At 48.8% G+C, this 19064-nt stretch overlaps 3 protein-coding genes across 3 annotated transcripts in view; 1 reads left to right on the forward strand and 2 right to left on the reverse strand.

The window, feature by feature from the left end:
- Nucleotides 1-9795, forward strand: part of HTR6 (5-hydroxytryptamine receptor 6) — a 31986-nt gene extending 22191 nt beyond the window's left edge. Inside the window, exons 2-3 of the mRNA XM_028741600.2 lie at nt 6881-7039; nt 7513-9795. Of these exons, the coding sequence (XP_028597433.2) occupies nt 6881-7039; nt 7513-7923 (570 nt within the window). The 3' untranslated portion in view covers nt 7924-9795. The remainder of the gene's footprint in view (nt 1-6880; nt 7040-7512) is intronic.
- On the reverse strand, nt 8747-9597 carry LOC114602872 (casein kinase II subunit beta-like). The gene has a single exon (XM_077931098.1). The coding sequence runs from the start codon at nt 9536-9538 to the stop codon at nt 8891-8893; it is 648 nt and encodes a 215-aa protein (XP_077787224.1). The 5' UTR covers nt 9539-9597; the 3' UTR covers nt 8747-8890.
- A 1088-nt stretch (nt 9796-10883) lies between the features above and the next one.
- The window catches only part of TMCO4 (transmembrane and coiled-coil domains 4), a 31410-nt gene continuing 23229 nt past the window's right edge, over nt 10884-19064 (reverse strand). Inside the window, exons 3-4 of the mRNA XM_077931097.1 lie at nt 17232-17349; nt 10884-12913 (exon numbers count right to left, since the gene is read on the reverse strand). Coding sequence (XP_077787223.1) covers nt 12485-12913; nt 17232-17349 — 547 coding nt within the window. The 3' untranslated portion in view covers nt 10884-12484. The remainder of the gene's footprint in view (nt 12914-17231; nt 17350-19064) is intronic.

Raw genomic sequence — 19064 nt, forward strand, 5'->3', positions numbered from 1 at the left:
CCCGGCAGCCCCCGCGCCGGGGACGGAGGGGGAGAGGCCGGGTGCAGGGATGGAGGGACGGGTGGGCGAGCGAGTGAGTGAGTGGCAGCCGCCAAGCCTTGGCCGAGAGCCAGGAAGGGCCTCTCCGGAGGAGGAGGAGGAGGAGGAGGGAGGCGCAGAGCGGGAGGGAGGGAGGGAACCCCAGGGGTCATCTAGTGACGGCGCCCCAATCGAAAATTTGACTTTAAAAAATTTTTTTTTTCAATTTTTTAATTTTTCCCGCGGCACACCAGGCAACATCTCGCGGCACACTAGTGTGCCGCGGAACAGTGGTTGGGAAACACTGTTCTAGATAGCAATGGAGCCATTTCAGCACCACGGACAGTGGCCACTGCACCATCAACAGGGAGTGGACGTTGACTGGCAAATCCTTGTAGCCTCAGCCCATCAAAGGGTTTTGAGATGGTTAATGATCTCCCTTTAACAAAGCTTTTAAAATACCCCTGCATCTTACTCAAACCTCTAAGGCAGCGTCTAGTTCAGATGGTGAAGTCTGAGACCCCTATAATTTAAGCCACTGGAAGGCTACCACCCCATGGTGGAAGGAAACGATATCTTTAAGGTTACAGCAGCAAAAAAAATCCTTCAACAGTTATAATCCTAAATGGTGCTGCTGCCCTTAGTTCTCAGATTATAAACATGCTCTCACAGAGGAAAACTGAATCCCCACCAATCTAGCTTTCGTTGGTTTGTTTAGCAACTGAAGCTCATGGCTCTTCATAAGTAAACCTCTCCCCATATGCAGATTCTGCCCTGGGAAAATTGGAACCCAGCTCCTGGAACTCCTTCCAGAAATGAAAAAAACCTTTGCACATCATTTGCAACACCCACCTAGTATATGACTGGCTGCTTTGCGCCAGGCAGTGAATCACAATGCAGGTTTGAGGTTCCTGGTCTGCCTTGTGATGCGGACTCAAGCTCAGAGCAGGAGACACTAAGGAACGTACATAACAGGACCAGTATGCTATGTTCTAGAGCAAAGTCCACAGGAAATGCCAACATTCACTTACTGCCAGGAGTTTTTCAGATGCCATAGTCTAAACCGACTAAGCAAGGGTCACTACAGCAAACCTCTGCAAGCCTCTACACGCTGAGGATGCCAGAACCTCCGCTCAAATGGCCACACACTTTGTTGCTGGGTAACAGCCCTTGGTGACATGGAATGCACGGCCACCGTGTCAAGATTCTAGGAGAGACAGTGTGTCATAGTAGACTTGGACCTGGGAAAGCAGGGTTAAAAGCCCCACTCAGCCAGGAGACTCCCTGGGTGACCTCGGGCTAGTCACTCACTTTCAGCCTAACTGGCCTCACCAGATTCTTGTGAGGAGGAGGAGAAATATGGATCTTACCTTGAGAGAAAGACAGGATATACATGCCATAAACAGATCCATAAACCACCAGTTGTGAAAAGCTGACCCATACCATCTGCACAGTATTTCTTCCACAGGATTTTGAACTTGATAGTCCCTTATGCTAGACTGAGAATATCCCTTCCAACTTGCCTGCATTTAGACACAGCCACAAGATTGAGCGTGAAGTCAATTTGGGTTCAAGCAAGACCTGAGGCTTAATGGCTTTACTGAGGCCTCAGGAACAGACTGGGGAAACAGGAAAAGGGTCTGATTTATATAAACCTCAGCCAGCCCCTGGCAACACCCACCTAGCGCATGACTGGCTGCATTGTGATGTGGACTCAAGCTCAGAGGAGACACTAAGGAACAAGCAAGACCCGAGGCTTAATGGCTTTACTGAGGCCTCAGGAACAGACTGGGGAAACAGGGGAAAGGGTCTCCTCTGCAACAAATAATTTCGATTTCCTCTTACAAGCAGACTCCCAGAGTGCAATAGCAACAAGAGAAAAGAAAGTACTTCTCCACACAACTATGGAATTCACACCTGCAGGAGGCAGCGACAGCCACTAACTTGTTGTTGTTTAGTCGTTTAGTCGTGTCCGACTCTTCGTGACCCCATGGACCAGAGCACGCCAGGCACCTCTGTCCTCCACTACCTCCCGCAGTTTGGTCAAACTCATGCTGGTAACCTCGAAAACACTATCCAACCATCTCGTCCTCTGTCGCCCCCTTCTCCTTATGCCCTCCATCTTTCCCAGCATCAGTGTCTTCTCCAGGGAGTCTTCTCTTCTCATGAGGTGGCCAAAGTACTGGAGCCTCAGCTTCACGATCTGTCCTTCCAGTGAGCACTCAGGGCTGATTTCCTTAAGAATGGATGCGTTTGATCTTCTTGCAGTCCATGGGACTCTCAAGAGTCTTCTCCAGCACCATAATTCAAAAGCATCAATTCTTTGGCGATCAGCCTTCTTTATGGTCCAGCTCTCACTTCCATACATCACTACTGGGAAAACCATGGCTTTAACTATACGGACCTTTGTTGGCAAGGTGACGTCTCTACTTCTCAAGATGCTGTCTAGGCCTGTCATTGCCCTTCTCCCAAGAAGCCGGCGTCTTTTAATTTCGTGGCTGCTGTCACCATCTGCAGTGATCATGGAGCCCAAAAAAGTAAAATCTCTCACTGCCTCCATTTCTTCCTCTTCTATTTGCCAGGAGGTGATGGGACCAGTGGCCATGATCTTCGTTTTTTTGATGTTGAGCTTCAGACCATATTTTGCGCTCTCCTCTTTCACCCTCATTAAAAGGTTCTTTAATTCCTCCTCACTTTCTGCCATCAAGGTTGTGTCATCTGCATATCTGAGGTTGTTGATATTTCTTCCGGCAATCTTAATTCCATTTTGGGATTCATCCAGCCCAGCCTTTCGCATGATGTATTCTGCATATAAATTAAATAAGGAGGGAGACAAAATACAGCCTTGTCGTACTCCTTTCCCAATTTTGAACCAATCAGTTGTTCCATATCCAGTTCTAACTGTAGCTTCTTGTCCCACATAGAGATTTCTCAGGAGACAGATGAGGTGATCAGGCACTCCCATTTCTTTAAGAACTTGCCATAGTTTGCTGTGGTCGACACAGTCAAAGGCTTTTGCATAGTCAATGAAGCAGAAGTAGATGTCTTTCTGGAACTCTCTAGCTTTCTCCATAATCCAGCGCATGTTTGCAATTTGGTCTCTGGTTCCTCTGCCTCTTCTAAATCCAGCTTGCACTTCTGGGAGTTCTCGATCCACATACTGCTTAAGCCTTCCTTGTAGAATTTTAAGCATAACCTTGCGAGCGTGTGAAATGAGTGCAATTGTGCGGTAGTTGGTGCATTCTTTGGCACTGCCCTTCTTTGGGATTGGGATGTAGACTGATCTTCTCCAATCTTCTGGCCACTGCTGAGTTTTCCAAATTTGCTGGCATATTGAGTGTAGCACCTTAACAGCATCATCTTTTAAAATTTTAAATAGTTCAGCTGGAATACCATCACTTCCACTGGCCTTGTTATTTGCAGTGCTTTCTAAGGCCCATTTGACTTCACTTTCCAGGATGTCTGGCTCAAGGTCAGCAACCACACTACCTGGGGTGTACGAGAATCCATATCTTTCTGGTATAATTCCTCTGTGTATTCTTGCCACCTCTTCTTGATGTCTTCTGCTTCTGTTAGGTCCTTACCACTTTTGTCCTTTATTATGGTAATCTTTGTACGAAATGTTCCTTTCATATCTCCAATTTTCTTGAACAGATCTCTGGTTCTTCCCATTCTGTTGTTTTCCTCTATTTGTTTGCATTGCTCGTTTAAGAAGGCCTTCTTGTCTCTCCTTGCTATTCTTTGGAAATCTGCATTCAATTTCCTGTATCTTTCACTATCTCCCTCGCATTTTGCTTGCCTTCTCTCCTCCGCTATTTGTAAGGCCTCGTTGGACAGCCACTTTGCTTTCTTGCATTTCCTTTTCATTGGGATGGTTTTCGTTGCTGCCTCCTGTACAATGTTACGAGCCTCCATCCATAGTTCTTCAGGCACTCTGTCCACCAAATCTAAATCCTTAAACCTGTTCCTCACTTCCACTGTGTATTCATAAGGGATTTGACTTAGATTGTATCTTACCGGCCCAGTGGTTTTTCCTACTTTCTTCAGTTTAAGCTTGAATTTTGCTATAAGAAGCTGATGATCTGAGCCACAGTCAGCTCCAGGTCTTGTTTTTGCTGACTGTATAGAGCTTCTCCATCTTTGGCTGCAGAGAATATAATCAATCTGATCTCGATGCTGCCCATCTGGTGATGTCCATGTGTAGAGTCGTCTCTTCTGTTGTTGGAAAAGAGTGTTTGTGATGACCAGCTTGTTCTCTTGACAGAACTCTATTAGCCTTTGCCCTGCTTCGTTTTGATCTCCAAGGCCAAACTTGCCAGTTGTTCCTTTTATCTCTTGATTCCCTACTTTAGCATTCCAATCCCCTATACTGAGAAGAACATCCTTCTTTGGTGTCACTTCTATAAGGTGTTGTAAGTCTTCATAGAATTGGTCAATTTCAGTTTCTTCAGCACCAGTAGTTGGTGCATAAACTTGGATTACTGTGATGTTAAAAGGTCTGCCTTGGATTCGTATCGAGATCATTCTATCATTTTTGAGATTGCATCCCAGTACAGCTTTCGCCACTCTCTTGTTGACTATGAGGGCCACTCCATTTCTTTTACGGGTTTCTTGCCCACAGTAGTAGATGTGATGGTCATCCGAACTGAATTCGCCCATTCCCGTCCATTTTAGTTCACTGATGCCCAGGATGTCAATATTTATTCTTGCCATCTCATTTTTCACCACCTCCAACTTACCCAGGTTCATGGTTCTTACATTCCAGGTTCCTATGCAATATTTTTCTTTACAGCATTGGACTTTCCTTTCGCTTCCAGGCATATTTGCAACTGAACGTCCTTTCGGCTTTAGCCCAGCCGCTTCATCAGCTCTGGATCTACTTGTACTTGCCTTCCGCTCTTCCCCAGTAGCATGTTGGACACCTTCCGACCTGAGGGGCTCATCTTCCAGCGTCATAACTTTTATATGCCTGTTGTCTTTGTCTATGGAGTTTTCTTGGCAAGGATACTGGAGTGGCTTGCCGGTTCCTCCTCCAGGTGGATCATGTTTGGTCAAAACTCTCCACTATGACCTGTTCATCTTGGGTGGCCCTGCTCGGCGTAGTTCATAGCTTCTCTGAGTTCTTCAAGCCCCTTCGCCACGGCAAGGCAGTGATCCATGAAGGGGGCCACTAACTTGGTTACATTAAAAAGGGGAGTGGACAACTTCTTAGACTCTTTGTCAATGACAGAGGGTGTGTGTGTGTGTGTTTTCATTACATTCTGTATTCACGAAGTAAAGTATTATTGTTCTGGACCATGGAGATGAAGAAACACATCCCTAAATTGTGCCTCTAGACACATTAAATAAAAACTTTAATTTGCAAAACAAAATAATATGGAGGAAATAAGTCCTTGGGGTGTTTTTGCATGCTGGATTTTTTTCGGCAGTGTAACCCCCACCAAAATCAGGGTTTATTTAATTTAGAGATGATGCAGTGATAACAATTGACTGCTGGGAGAAAGAGAGAGCCTATGATTTGCCAACTGAAATATTCAAGGCTTGGAAAAAGAGAAAGAAATCTAATTAAGAAGCCTCTGTAATCAATAGCAAAAATCTTGTACCGTACGGCTGAGCTGAAAGGTATGATGGATTAATTAGATTTCATGAGTCTGGGTTGCTTTCTATTGAGGGTAGAAGGAACAATGGAATTGTACAGTTGGAAGAGACCCTAAGAGTCATCTAGTCTATACCCCAACAATGCAGAAATCACTGCTCAAGAATCCTTGACAGATGACTATCAAATAGCATTATTTAGTTGGAAGAGAATCCAATGAAAATCCTCATTCTTACATATTTTTACATGGCTGTTTATCTGTATATATTTTAAAATTTTATATATGGATGTTTTATGATGGCCTATATCTGTAATAAGGGACACGGGTGGCGCTGTGGGTTAAACCACAGGGCCTAGGACTTGCCGATCAGAAGGTCGGTGGTTCGAATCCCCATGATGGGGTGAGCTCCTGTTGCTCGGTCCCCGCTCCTGCCAACCTAGCAGTTCGAAAGCACATCAAAGTGCAAGTAGATAAATAGGTACCACTCTGGTGGGAAGGAAAACGGCGTTTCCGTGTGCTGCTCTGGTTCGCCAGAAGCGGCTTAGTCGTGCTGGCCACATGACCCGGAAGCTGTACGCCGGCTCCCTCGGCCAATAAAGCGAGATGAGTGCCGCAACCCCAGAGTCAGCCACGACCTTCATATCTGTAATGCCCAATAAAGGTTTGGCGAAGTAAGACCATCAAATCACCTCTCAGTCTCCTCTGCTCCTGACTAGACATACCCACTTCCCTCAGCCATTCCTCACAAGGCTTGGTTTCCAGACCCTTTATCATCTTGGCCACCCTCCTCGACACACATTCCAGCTTGTCAATACTGCATCCTTCTTAAATTGTGGTAGTCAAACCTTGGTTGTTGAACATAATCCGTTCCAGAATCCCATTCAGCTTCTGAAACATTTGACAACTGAGGCGTGGCTTCTGATTGGTTGCAGGAGCTTCCTGCACTCAAGCGGAAGTCGCGTCGGACATTTGGCTTCCCAAAACGTTAGGAAACTGGAGCATTTACTTCCGGATTTTTGGTGTCCGGGAGCTGAAACGTTTCAAAATGGAGTCGTTCAGGAACCGAGGTCTGACTGTACGCAGAACTGGTACCACTAGGCAACCTAGGATTGCATTAGCCTTTTTTGATGCTGCACCACACTGTCGACTCAAATATAGCTTTTGAGAAGTGGAGCCGTCCTCTAATCTGATCAGGAATGAGGAGCACATTTGTGTATGTGTGCCTCTCTCTTTCTCATGCACCCTCTTGCCTTTTCCCTTCATAGGTCCACAGAGTTCACAGCCAATCGACGGCCATGAGTGACACCCGAAAATTTGCCAACAAGCACAGCAAGAGAGCCCTGAAGGCCAGCCTAACTTTGGGCGTCCTTTTGGGGATGTTTTTCGTGGCCTGGCTGCCCTTTTTCGTCTGTAACGTGGCCCAGGTAAGTCCTGGGGTCCAGGAAATCGGCTCAGCTCTCCAGAACCATGTCTGGTGGTGGAATCGCTTTCCATGGGCTTGTATTCAGCTCTATGATTCAGTGTGGTGTAGTGATTAGTGCGTTGGGCTAGGGCAATCTACAAAAGAAGTGGGTTTGACTCACCATGGTCGCGATTTTTATCGTTTCGTTAACAATAGTACAGTTATCTCCCGTCTGTCTCAGCCACAGTGGCCACGATGAAGATATTCCCTTAGTGCTTTAGATTGATGTACACCACGTGGGTGGGAGATGTATGCAGAATGCAAAAGGTTATCCAAAAAGGCTCTTTTGATGCCCTGCAGATGACTGCATGCAAGACTTAACACCTGCACAGGCATTTGCTTTTGGGAGACTGAACTTTATGCCTGGCGATGTTTTACAGGAAAAGGAAAGGAAGTCCCGTAACATTAACCCTGCGTGTTCTTCCTTCCCTCCAGGCAGTCTGCAAGTGCGTCTCGGAGGACTTCTTTGACACCCTGACCTGGCTGGGCTATTGCAACAGCACCATGAACCCAATCATCTACCCGCTCTTCATGCGGGACTTCAAGAGGGCCATGGCAAAGTACCTGCCTTGCTGCCGGGGGGCTTGGGACCGCCGTCCCAGCCCCATCTCGCTCTCCATGAGGAACTCAAACAGTGGTCCCCGGCCCGGCACGTCCCTCAAGAACGTCCTGGCGCTCCCGGGGGACACGGACTCGGCCGACTCCGTCACCCAAGTCCATGACGACTGCGGTCAGCGCCTGGGGTCCCTCCCAGCCACGGGGGCCGATTCGGTGATGCTTTTCAACTTGGAGCAAGCCATGGAGCAGGAGCTCCGTATCCACCATCTCAATACCCCCATGGACTGAGGACGGCCTGTCCGGGCTTCCCAGCTGCCCTAGACATTCGCAAAGGACCTTGTGTGGTTCAACTATGGAACTTGCTCCATAGGAGGCAGGCGTGGCCAATGACCGGGCTGGCTTTAAAAGAGGATTGAACCAATTTGTGAAGGAGGGTAAGGCAGCTGATGGTTATGAGCCACAGTGGCTGTTTTCTGCCTCCACGGTTGGAGGCAGTGATGGTTCTGAAAAGCAGTTGCTGGAAGCCACCGGAGGGGAGAGTGTACTCTTGTGTTCAGATCCGACTTGCTGGTTTCTCACAGTGGTTGGGCCTCTGGTTTGATCCTGCAGGGCTGTTGTTCTTCAGAGCTCTAGGAAGAAGAATCTGCTGCAGGCAGACATGGTGTTGAGCTTGCAGTGGCAAACGGTCAGATGCTCTCGACTCTGTGTGAGGCACAACAGCTAAGCAGAAGCACGGCAGAACGAGGGAACCATCGAGAGATGGAGTTTTTTGAGGGAGGAGGATATAAAGGCAGCAGGAATGGGAGATGCTTCTTGTTCAGCCGTATTTTCATGTAGACCTACCAGAGATGTGCTTCTCAAACAAACGTGCAAACTGAAATGCAGTGAATTTTCCAAACTTGCATCTCTCCGGAGTTTTGAAGCGGTTTCTCTCCAACCAAAGATCGGGCGCACGAGTGTGCAGGCATTAGCGTGAAGCGCATGCAAAAACCCGTGTATGTTTAGCTAAAGCATACAGGAATGGCATTCCGTTAGGGGAGGCCGTTTGCAAAGAAGCATCCATTAGGAAAAACTGCATTCAAAACCTTTTCTATATTATTAATTTAAACCACACACCAGAAATGAGACTAAAAATCAGGCTGGAGAGTGACAAAGAATAATCTGCAGGGGACTTCATCAAAACAAAGTATGAGCAGCCCTGACTGGGGTAAAGGGAGTTATCAGGGAAGGACCCTGAGCACCTGGGTGTAGAAGATCAACAAATAGTTTTGACTGGGCTCTTAAAATTGCTGGTGGTCTGAAGCTGCAGCTGGTAAGCCATAGGGTGGATTTTGAATCCGTAAAGTCTGGGCACAAATTGGTTAGCAGGTTGTTTCAGCCGATACTCAGGGTGCACCATAAACAACATGTGGGGGAAGCCTGTCCCAAAATAGGCCCCATCTGTGTGATGGTGGCGGGAAGATTTGGGGGTGTAGACATCCATGCATTTAGGGCAGTAAAGTTTAACCATGGCCTCCCCTGGGATATCAGATAAGCCAATGGGCAGCATGGGCTGGTTCTCACAATAAACTCGGGGGCAGTAACCAAAGTTTCCTTGCTGGTATTTCTCAAGCATTTGGACAATTCCACGGTTTGTGAGGATGTAGCGGGCATGGATGAGGTCGTAGAGCATTTCAGCTGCCTGTTCAATCAAGTCACTCTGGTTAGGGTTGTCCTCAAGCTCCTCATCTGGTTCCAAATCGAGGATCATATCCAAGGCCTGGCGATAGTGGGGAACTTGCTCATTGAGGCCAGTCAGGTTGAACTTGTCTTGGATGTAATCTTCATCTACCTCACAGAAGAACTCATTGCCACGCAAGCCACAGAACCAGGAAATCCAGGACACTTCCTCAGAGCTACTCATCTTCCCGTCCTCTCAGGGGGCTCAATTCAGACATGCAATTTTTATAGGAAAAATATGTACTAATCTTCATGCAGACTTAAAAAAACAACAACCACCAACATATGCAGAAATGGAGCAAATCAAACGTCAGATGGGAAAACTGAGACAAAATGAAATTGACAATCCCTGTTCAAGGATTTATATTTATATTGTTGTGTACGTGAACTGGAAATCTTTCTTGGCAGAACAACATAAATGCTCCTCTTCTGACACATAAATTGATCCCAGGGTTTTTGATTCGAAAAAGAACTATTTATTATTATTTATTTTATTTTTATTTATTTTTTAAACCAGGTGTGAGGGAGGCCAGTCTGTGTCTGCACCCTCTTAAGAAACCAGTGTCAGTTCTTGCATAGGTGATATAGCTTGGGAGTTCCTTGCAGGGAATCTGAACTTGCTTGCTTGCTTCTCTCTCTCTCTCTCTCTCTCTCTCTCTCCCTCCCTCCCTGCCCTGCTTCCCCATGATGTGGTTTGCTAACCTTATCTCCTTCAGTTTGCATATCTCTATCAATTTTCAGAAACAGCAGAGTGAGAGGTGTGTGTTCTGTGTTTTAAAAGAAGGAACGCCTAGATCCTGCTAAGAAAAGACCGCCTTAATTTCTGTAAAAGGGCCTCCAAGGAGCTTTATTTCTCCCCAAATTGATTTGCTGGGTCTTACTTGTCTTCTGGCACTTTCTTTCAATTTGAGGAGTATGCTGTATAAAGGTTTAAGCCGCCTTTGTATGGAGCCACACAGATTCACCTACAGTTTGTGTATGTGCCAAATCTGGCTGCAGCGTGGAAAGACTCAAGAGATTGCTTCTGGCTGCACCTGTGAGCCTGATTTTACCTCTTCCTGCTTCCCAGGAGAGACTGCATCCCGATCTAGATTGCACCTATGTACAAATTCTCACTTTCTGCACGTGTGAAACTGGCCATATAACCTGGGGGTCCACTTAAGAATGCAGGAAGCAGATGCAGTCATTTTCCGTTGCCCGGTAGGCCACCTGTTTCTTGTGATTCACAAAGCAGAACAGGGACCAGCCCTCCTCCTATCCTGGGCCGATGGGAACCAGAATCCCTTTCAACAACAACCAGTAAAGAGGATTTAAAAACAGCGAGAGGCCTGTTTGAATGACAGCTTTCTCGTGAAATGAAACAAGGCCTAATGTCCAGGCTAGAGCTTTCATGTACATGCGTGGGGAGAACTGGCTTTTGATTGACACTCTAGCTAGGGTGTGAGACCCCGTAACGCATGGGGATATAATCTCAGGTTCATTCCATTGCATTAAAATGATTCAAGACTTTAATTCGTCTTACTCAGAGCCACCGTTTAAAATTGTTATTTATTATACTGACACCTTCACCTTTCTTACATGTGGCGGAGGCGGAGCATTTCCCAGTAACATAATGCCACCCCCCATATATCTCAGACCCCCAACCCGACCGAGACCTGCTCAGCTTCCTCTGCAAGCTGGCTAAATTCTGTGCCTTCAAACCGTGCCCCTCGGGGGGGGGGGTGTTGCTCATTCTTCCTCAGCAAGGATACCCACAGCTTGAAGGGTTGTGTGAAGCCTGACGGGATACGAAAGGCCAGCCCCTGCAACAGGCAGGGTGAAGCAGCTGCCCTGGGCAGTGGAAGCCCCAAGGCAGCACCTTGAAATGGCAGAGAAATGGCGCCAATTTCCAGCAAGATGGAACGATCTCGCCGGAACCCGCCATCGCCACCTCTGCTGCTTTGTGCCGCCGCCACGCAACCTAGGTAAGGGATGTTTTGATGGAGGTGGCAGGGCGACACTTTCCATTTTGCCTCAAGCAGGGAAACAGGGCACGTCACATCGGGAATACGTCTTGGGAGTTTCCTTAGAGGACTTGCAGAGAAATTACTTAAGGAAAAACAAACGGACGTGGTTTGTGCAAGCGGATGTCCGGGGTGGGGTGGGGTGAAGAAATCACAACTTTTGTCCCTCTCCCCACCCAACCCCTTGTCCTTTCAACCTGTGCAGTTATAAATAAAAGAGGTATATTTATTTTCTTCTTTCCTATGAACCTTGCTATGTCTCCAGTGTCCTAGATTGAAGCTGGGACTTTCTGCAGGTGCTTTGCCACTGAGCTATGGCTCTTTCTCTAAAAACAGTGCAAGGTGCTAGTCCTCAACGTTGTGAATAAAGGGGATGGTCTATGGACCTAGGGAGCTGCCTTATATCACTGCGTCCATCTAGTTCAGTATTATCAACGCTGACCAGCAGTGGCTCTCCAGGGTTTTAGGCAGGGGACATTCCCACCACTAACCTGGAGATGTCATGGAATAGAGTTGGAAGGGACCCTAACTTCCCGCAATGGAGGAATCTCAACTGAAGCATCCATGAGATGTGGCCATCCAAGCTCTGCTTTAAAATCTCCAAAGGAGGAGAGTCCACAACCTCCGAAGGGAGTCCGTTCCACTGTCAAGCAGCTCTTAATGTCAGGCTGCTTGGTCACTGTGCAACGGCCCATCCCCTCAGGAGAGTTCTGGATTGGCAAAAGGGACAAGCTTCCTCATACAAATGCGGAGTTATGGAATGTGAGTTACTGTAAGGCACAGCGATGGACCCTGGAAGGATGAGTAGAAATTGAGAGCTGTTTGCCATTGTCAAGTAAAGGTGGAAAGCTTCCATCCTCAGGGGGCAGGACACCTCCTCACCCACCCATCCCAGTTACCAAACACCATAGAAAACAACAACCGTGGACAGATTACTTCCATCACGCTCTGCGGCTGGTGTTCTCAGGGCCGGACGACTGCTGCGGAACAGAGAATCCTAGCAGATCGATTTTTGGCCTGCTCCTGCAAAGGCAAGTCTTTGGTGTTCTTTGAAAACTTCAGCAAGGGCTGATGGGGAGACTCAGTGCAAACACTACAATAACCATCATGCTGCGGCGCCTCATATGTTATCTGAGAGTCAGAGGGGCGCTTGCGGAGCTGGAAAGTTCTTGGGAATGTGAGGAGCTGGTGGGAAAAGGCTCTTCTAGCCCAGCTGCGTCCTGGTCCCTTGCGGCACTAGAGATTTCACCCTGTCCAGAAACCGCCTCTGCTGGCGGCGGGAGGTCATTTGGGCCCGAACTGTGGCTGGAAACCGGCTCCCACACCCAGCGGTCATCACCGTTGACGTCGCCTTCATTGGTACCGCCGGGCCCTTCCTCTCCCACGATGCATTGCTCTTCCTGAGCGTCACATGGTACCGGCTCCTTGTCCTCCTCAAGCTCAGTGGAGAGAGTGGTGAGGCTACCCTCCTCTTCCAGGCGGCACTGCTTCGTTTTGACACCCACGGCTTTCAGGATGGTGTCCATCTGTTTCATGTAGTCCAGATGGCCGCTTACCTGGAAAGAAGCACAGAGTTTAGGGACACGGGAAGACGCCCAGGACTGAGTCTGACCTATTGGTTCCTCTAGCTGAGCGTAGTCCACAACGACCAGCAGAAAGGGCTGTCCGGGGTTTCAGGCAGAGAACTCTTCCAGCCCTACCTAGACATGCCAGGGGGATTCAGAGAAACCTAGAGCTGGAAGGGTCCCTCAAGGGTCATCTAGCCCAACCCCCTGCAACAACAACAACAACAACAACAACAACAAATTTTATTTATATCCCGCCCTCCTCAGCCAAAGCCAGGCTCAGAGCAGCTAACAACAGTAAAATGATAAAACATTCTAAAATCATTTCATTATAAAATTAATTCAAATAAGATTAATGGCAACCATTGGGCTAGAGTTCTGTGAGGATTGCCAAAGGAGGGAGTCAAGCTTTGCCCTGGCCAAAGGCCTGGTGGAACAGCTCTGTCTTGCAGGCCCTGCGGAAAGATGCCAAGTCCCGCAGGGCCCTAGTCTCTTGTGACAGAGCGTTCCACCAGATCGGAGCCACAGCCGAAAAAGCCCTGGCTCTAGTTGAGGCCAGCCTAACCTCTCTGTGGCCTGGGACCTTCAATATGTTTTTGTTTGAAGACCGTAAGTTCCTCTGTGGGACATACCAGGAGAGGCGGTCCCATAGGTACGAGGGTCCTAGGCCGTATAGGGCTTTAAAGGTTAAAACCAGCACATTAAATCTGATCCTGTACTCCACCGGGAGCCAGTGCAGCTGGTATGTGATCCCGCAGATGTGGTAGGTGAATGTGATCCCGCAGCAAGGACCCCGTAAGGAGTCTTGCCGCGGCATTCTGCACCCGCTGGAGTTTCTGGGTCAGTCTCACGGGCAGCCCCACGTAGAGCGAGTTACAATAATCCAGTCTGGAGGTGACCGTCGCGTGGATCACAGTGGCTAGGTCAGGAGAAGAGAGGTAAGGTACCTTATCAAGCAGGTGCTGCGTCACTGAACTACAGCCCTTTCCTTAAAAATGAAGCAAGGTCTCTAGTCCCCATGAGGTTGGCTTAAACACATGAAACTGATTTATCCTGAGTCAGACCTGTTCGTGATCTGCCGGCACTAACTGGCAGCAGCTCTCAGGGTTTTCAGGAAGGGAGTCTTTTCCCAGCCCTACCCGGAGATGCTGCCGGCGGAGATTTTGAACCCGGGACCTTCTGCTTGTGAAGTAGGTGCTCTGCCACCGAGCCACAACCCTTCCCCAAACAACACCACCAGTTAGGAACAAAGCTTTAGTGCAGAGGGTCAGGTGCACAGGAGGAGAAAGGATGGAGGAGACTCCCATTGTCTCCATTATCAGCCCTGCCTACTATTTGAAGGTCTACTGCTCAAGGAAATGGAGGCTCTATATAGCTACGGTGTCTAATAGCCCCTGACAACGGACCTATCTGCCTACGCCGCTGAGGTTTTGTCAGGAACACTTTGACATTTGAAGCCACTTAGAACTTGGCACGAACAGCCCGCTGTCGTATTTTTAATCCACATTTTTTTACGAGGCAATCTGCAGCCATATGGCTCAACCGGTCTTTTTCTCTTCCCGGTTTTGGAGAGGTTAGAACTTTTAATTAAAAGGGGCTGTTGAGGGCTTAATGGAAGGAGACTCCAGATGTTGGTGGGGATTTTGAGAAGCGGAAGGTAGGAAGGGCAGCCCTGCTCTCCTCTTTAACCCCGTTTGGTTGCTAAGGAGACAGAAATTAAAAATCAGGCAGAGGGATAAAAGAGGAGAAGAATCTAAGGGTGAGAGGAGGGCAGCATTACTCTTGTGGTACTGGGGCGGCTGCGGCTGTAAGACCTCTCTTTCTATCTTTCTGCATTATGTAGGCCTGGAAGGAGGCAGGCCCAGAACGGCTAATCATGCAGTCACGGCCGCATCTCTGCACGGATAAGCGGTCCAAAATATTCGGTCGTGGGTCACATCTACACATCCACTGAAAGCAAATCACTTTTCCCAAAAGAATCCTGGGGACCACAGTCCACTAATAATAATAATAATAATAATAATAATAATAATAATAATAATAATTTATTTATTATTTATACCCCGCCCATCTGGCTGAGCTTCACCAGCCAGTCTGGGTGGCTTCAAACAAAACACTAAAATACAATAACCTATTAAACATTGAAAGCTTCCCTAAACAGGGCTGCCTTCAGATATCTTCTAAAAGTTTGGTAGTTATTTTTCTCTTTGATATCTGGTGGGAGGGCGTTCCACAGGGTGGGCGCCACTACCGAGAAGGCCCTCTGCCTGGTTCCCTGTAACTTGGCTTCTCGCAGCAAGGGAACCGCCATAAGGCCCTCGGCGCTGGATCTCAGTGTCCGGGCAGAATGATGGAGGTGGAGACGCTCCTTCAGGTATACTGGACCGAGGCCGTTTAGGGCTTTAAAGGTCAGCACCAACACTTTGAATTGTGCTCGGAAACGTACTGGGAGCCAATGTAGTTCTTTCAAGACCGGTGTTATACGGTCTCGGCGGCCGCTCCCAGTCACCAGTCTAGCTGCCGCATTCTGGATTACTTGCAGTTTCTGGGTCCCCTTCAAAGGTAGCCCCACCTAGAGCGCATTGCAGTAGTCTAAGCAAGAGATAACCAGAGCATGCACCACTCTGGCAAGACAGTCCGCAGGCAGGTAGGGTCTCAGCCTGCGTACCAGATGGAGCTGATAAACAGCTGCCCTGGACACAGAACTGTGCCTCCATGGACAGCTGTGAGTCCAGAATGACTCCCAGGCTGCACACCTGGTCCTTCAGGGGCACAGTTACCCCATTCAGGACCAGGGAGTCCTCCACACCTGCCCGGCTCCTGTTCCCCCAAAACAGTACTTCTGTCCTGTCAGGATTCAACCTCAATCTGTTAGCCGCCATCCATCCTCCCAGCACCTTGAACAGAGTACAGTTCCTAGGATTCTTGGGGGTGGGGGAGGGACGCCATGTGATTTAAATGTGCTCGAAATGTATGGAGGGGAATAAAGCATCACTACGTTTCAATCTGCAGATCGTTTCGGGAGGCGTGAATGAAGTAGGTTTGCCAAATCAATTTTCTCCCTTGCTCGTACCCAGCTAGTAAGAGTCCCAACCCTCTCAAACAATGAGATTAGCAGGGGGGGGGCCCGGCCCCTCTTGGCAGTTCCTCAGGACCTGGTAGCCGTGATGGCCCGGGAAAGAGCATTTTCTGCGGCAACCCCTGAGCTTATTTTATTTTATTTGGAGCATTTGCGCCCAGCTCTTCGGCTGAGTTGGCTCCCAGTGTGGCTCACGTATAATCAGAAAGTGCAAGCCAATAAGCTTACAAACTATAGGACATGACACAAAAGGAAAATGGGACAGGGAGGAAAAATCAAACAGGCCACCAACTCTTATTTGGTTGTTCTTCTAATGAGCAGCTGGCACAGTTCTGTGGGAGGTGATGCCTACTGGGGGAGCCAGTCTGTCACAGCAGAGCTGATGCAGAGAGCCTTCTGCTTTCTGTCTTTCCCACGGAGCCAGTGGGATGGAACGGCTGCTCCCCAGTGACAGCTGAGAGGAGGGCTGAACCCCTGAGCCTGCAGAGATGCATGTGGCCGCTTCGCTATGCAGTTTTTGTCATATGCTCAAGTTGCACCTCTTTATCCTGGCCTCTGACACAGAGGTACAGTATGTTTTCAGAACCCATCCTATTCTTGCAATTGTTTGTTTTGATCTGTTTTTAAAAGCTGCATTTCAAATTGCTGGGACTCTCCCTGGGACCTTAGGGTGCAGAGCAAGTGATCAATCAAAATATTGTTGCATGCCACCCCAATCTCTGAGAGGTGCGAGATTCCAGCGGTTCCGACCACTTACTCAGGGTTCGGTTTCCTTTGGAATGAGGCACAGCAGAGACTGCTTTATTTATACATATACAGAACCTGAGCCCACAATGGAGGGGTTCACAGCATTAACACCCCAAGAGGGCCTTGCTTCCCCCATAGTCGCAGCCTCAGATTCCAACAGAAATCAGGCATGGCTCTGTCTCCCAGCTGCTCAGCCTGCCAACTTCCAGCTTCAAGCTCACGCAACTCAACTCTCAACTTCTGGCCTTTGTCTTTCTATCTAGCGATGAGCTGAGGGAACACAGGGCTCCCATTTGCCATCTGGCACGGAGCCACTTCCTTTGTTACTTTACTAGCTAGTCCAGGAACTGAGTCCTTGCTTATATTTTAACACTAGCTGGGTCCAGGAACCAGAAAGGTCTCAAAACACAGCCCTCTGGCTTGGGAGAATTCAGCAGCCGTCACTGATGTTTACTGCCTGCAGGTCTGGAAAGCGCTACTTACGATTGACGAGAGATCCACATTCACCATTCTCCTGTCGTCCAGGTTAACCGGCTGAAGTCCAGCGACGTTGAGTTGAACAGAGGATGTCCGGTAGACATATCTCAGCAGCCAGTCTCCCCTGGGAGGAGAAAAAGGAACCAATACTACTGAGCAGCCATATCATTAAACCGACTGAAGCATATAACCAGGGATCGGGTTCCCATGACTCTCCAGGTGCTGAGGCCCCATCATCCAGGAACATTGCCCATGTTGGCTGGGGCTGATGGAAGCCCAGCTGCACCTAGAGCACCACAGGTTCCCCATCTCTGAACTAGACCATCACTTGCCTTCACTGCCCCTTTGTTTAACCATTTAGTCGTGTCCGACTCTTTGTGACCCCATGGATCAGAGCACACCAGGCACTCCTGTCTTCCACTGCCTCCCACAGCTTGGTCAAACTCCTGTTCACAGCTTTGAGAACACTGTCCAACCATCTCGTCCTCTGTCGTCCCCTTCTCCTTGCGCCCTCCATCTTTCCCAACATCAGGGTCTTTTCCAGGGAGTCTTCTCTTCTCATTAGGTGGCCAAAGTACTGGAGCCTCAGCTTCAGGATCTGTCCTTCCAGTGAGCTGCCCCTAGCTCCCGCCATCACAACTCTGCCTTCTTTGAATGATGCTGGACCACAACTCCCATCCCTCCTTAGCTGTTTGCCATGCTGGCTGGACAGTTGAGAAAAGCCTGGCGAGCCAGCTCTGCAAGTGAAGGCAAGTGATGGTCTAATTCACGGATGGGAAACCTGGGGAGCTGCAGATGTTGCTGATTAACAACATCCATCTCTCCTTGGCCATTAGCCATGTCATCTGAATAGCTGATATAAGCTTGGGTCCAGCAACAGCTAGCGAGGTATCACACCCCTGAACTAGACCGTTACTTGCCTTTACTGCCCCTAACTCCCACCATGACAACTCTGGCTTCGTTTAATGCAGGACTGGCCCCTCTTCAGTGCCTAACTCTCCGTCCTTCCTTCCTTCCTTCCTTCCTTCCTTCCTTCCTTCCTTCCTTCCTTCCCACACACACACAAACACACCTTGCCTCCCAGGTAGAATATCAAGGCAAAGACATCAGACCCAGCAATCTTTTTCAAGAGACCATCAAAACCACACGCTAAATTTTCCAAATGTGTCAGGGAACTGACATCAGAGCGAGAAGCGGAGGCAGGGCTCCCAAACGATGCTGGAGAGGGGAGCAGCAGGGGGGGAAGGAATTCAGTGTAACACCAATAGGGAAGAGAGGGAGATGGAGGAATTGGTGACAGGGCTCCCAGACCCTTCACCCGAATCTAGTGGAGAGAGCGCTGGCACGCCCCTGCCTTCCCCTCACTTGCGCAGACGCGTTCCGCGCAGGGAACATAGGAGGAGACTCGGGGTCAAACAGCTTTTATGCTGGAAGAGGTTTAAGAGACGCCCACTGACGGATTCTGCAAGTGACTAACAGGTCACGGAGGGAGAGCTCTGACCCCAAGCATGGTTGGGCAAGCAAACTAACTAAACCGAAGGCAATTTACGCACAGGTAACCCCTCACAACCATTACAGCAATCCGTCAGTCTTTGACGTTACTTGTGCGCAAGCAGGAGAATCATGAGCCAGACTGGAGGCACCGGGGCAGCAGAGGAAGCTGCGGGGGTGCAGGACCTGGTGAAGATGAGAGGCTCAGGATGAGAGGCGCACCAGGACGCACAGGTTAGACCCACCCCAGTGGCCAGGAAGGTGCCAGGACTGGTACACAAATTTGGGGGGAAGCCCCAGGAATATAATGGATTCCGAACAGAAATAGAGTACGCCTTGCAGCTGCAG

This window comes from Podarcis muralis, chromosome 7, assembly GCF_964188315.1.
Source record: "Podarcis muralis chromosome 7, rPodMur119.hap1.1, whole genome shotgun sequence".
Lineage (NCBI taxonomy): Eukaryota > Metazoa > Chordata > Lepidosauria > Squamata > Lacertidae > Podarcis > Podarcis muralis.

Bases quoted from the DNA above. Each gene is read 5' to 3' on its own strand.
- LOC114602872 (XM_077931098.1), bottom strand. From the start codon at position 9,538: ATGAGTAGCTCTGAGGAAGTGTCCTGGATTTCCTGGTTCTGTGGCTTG.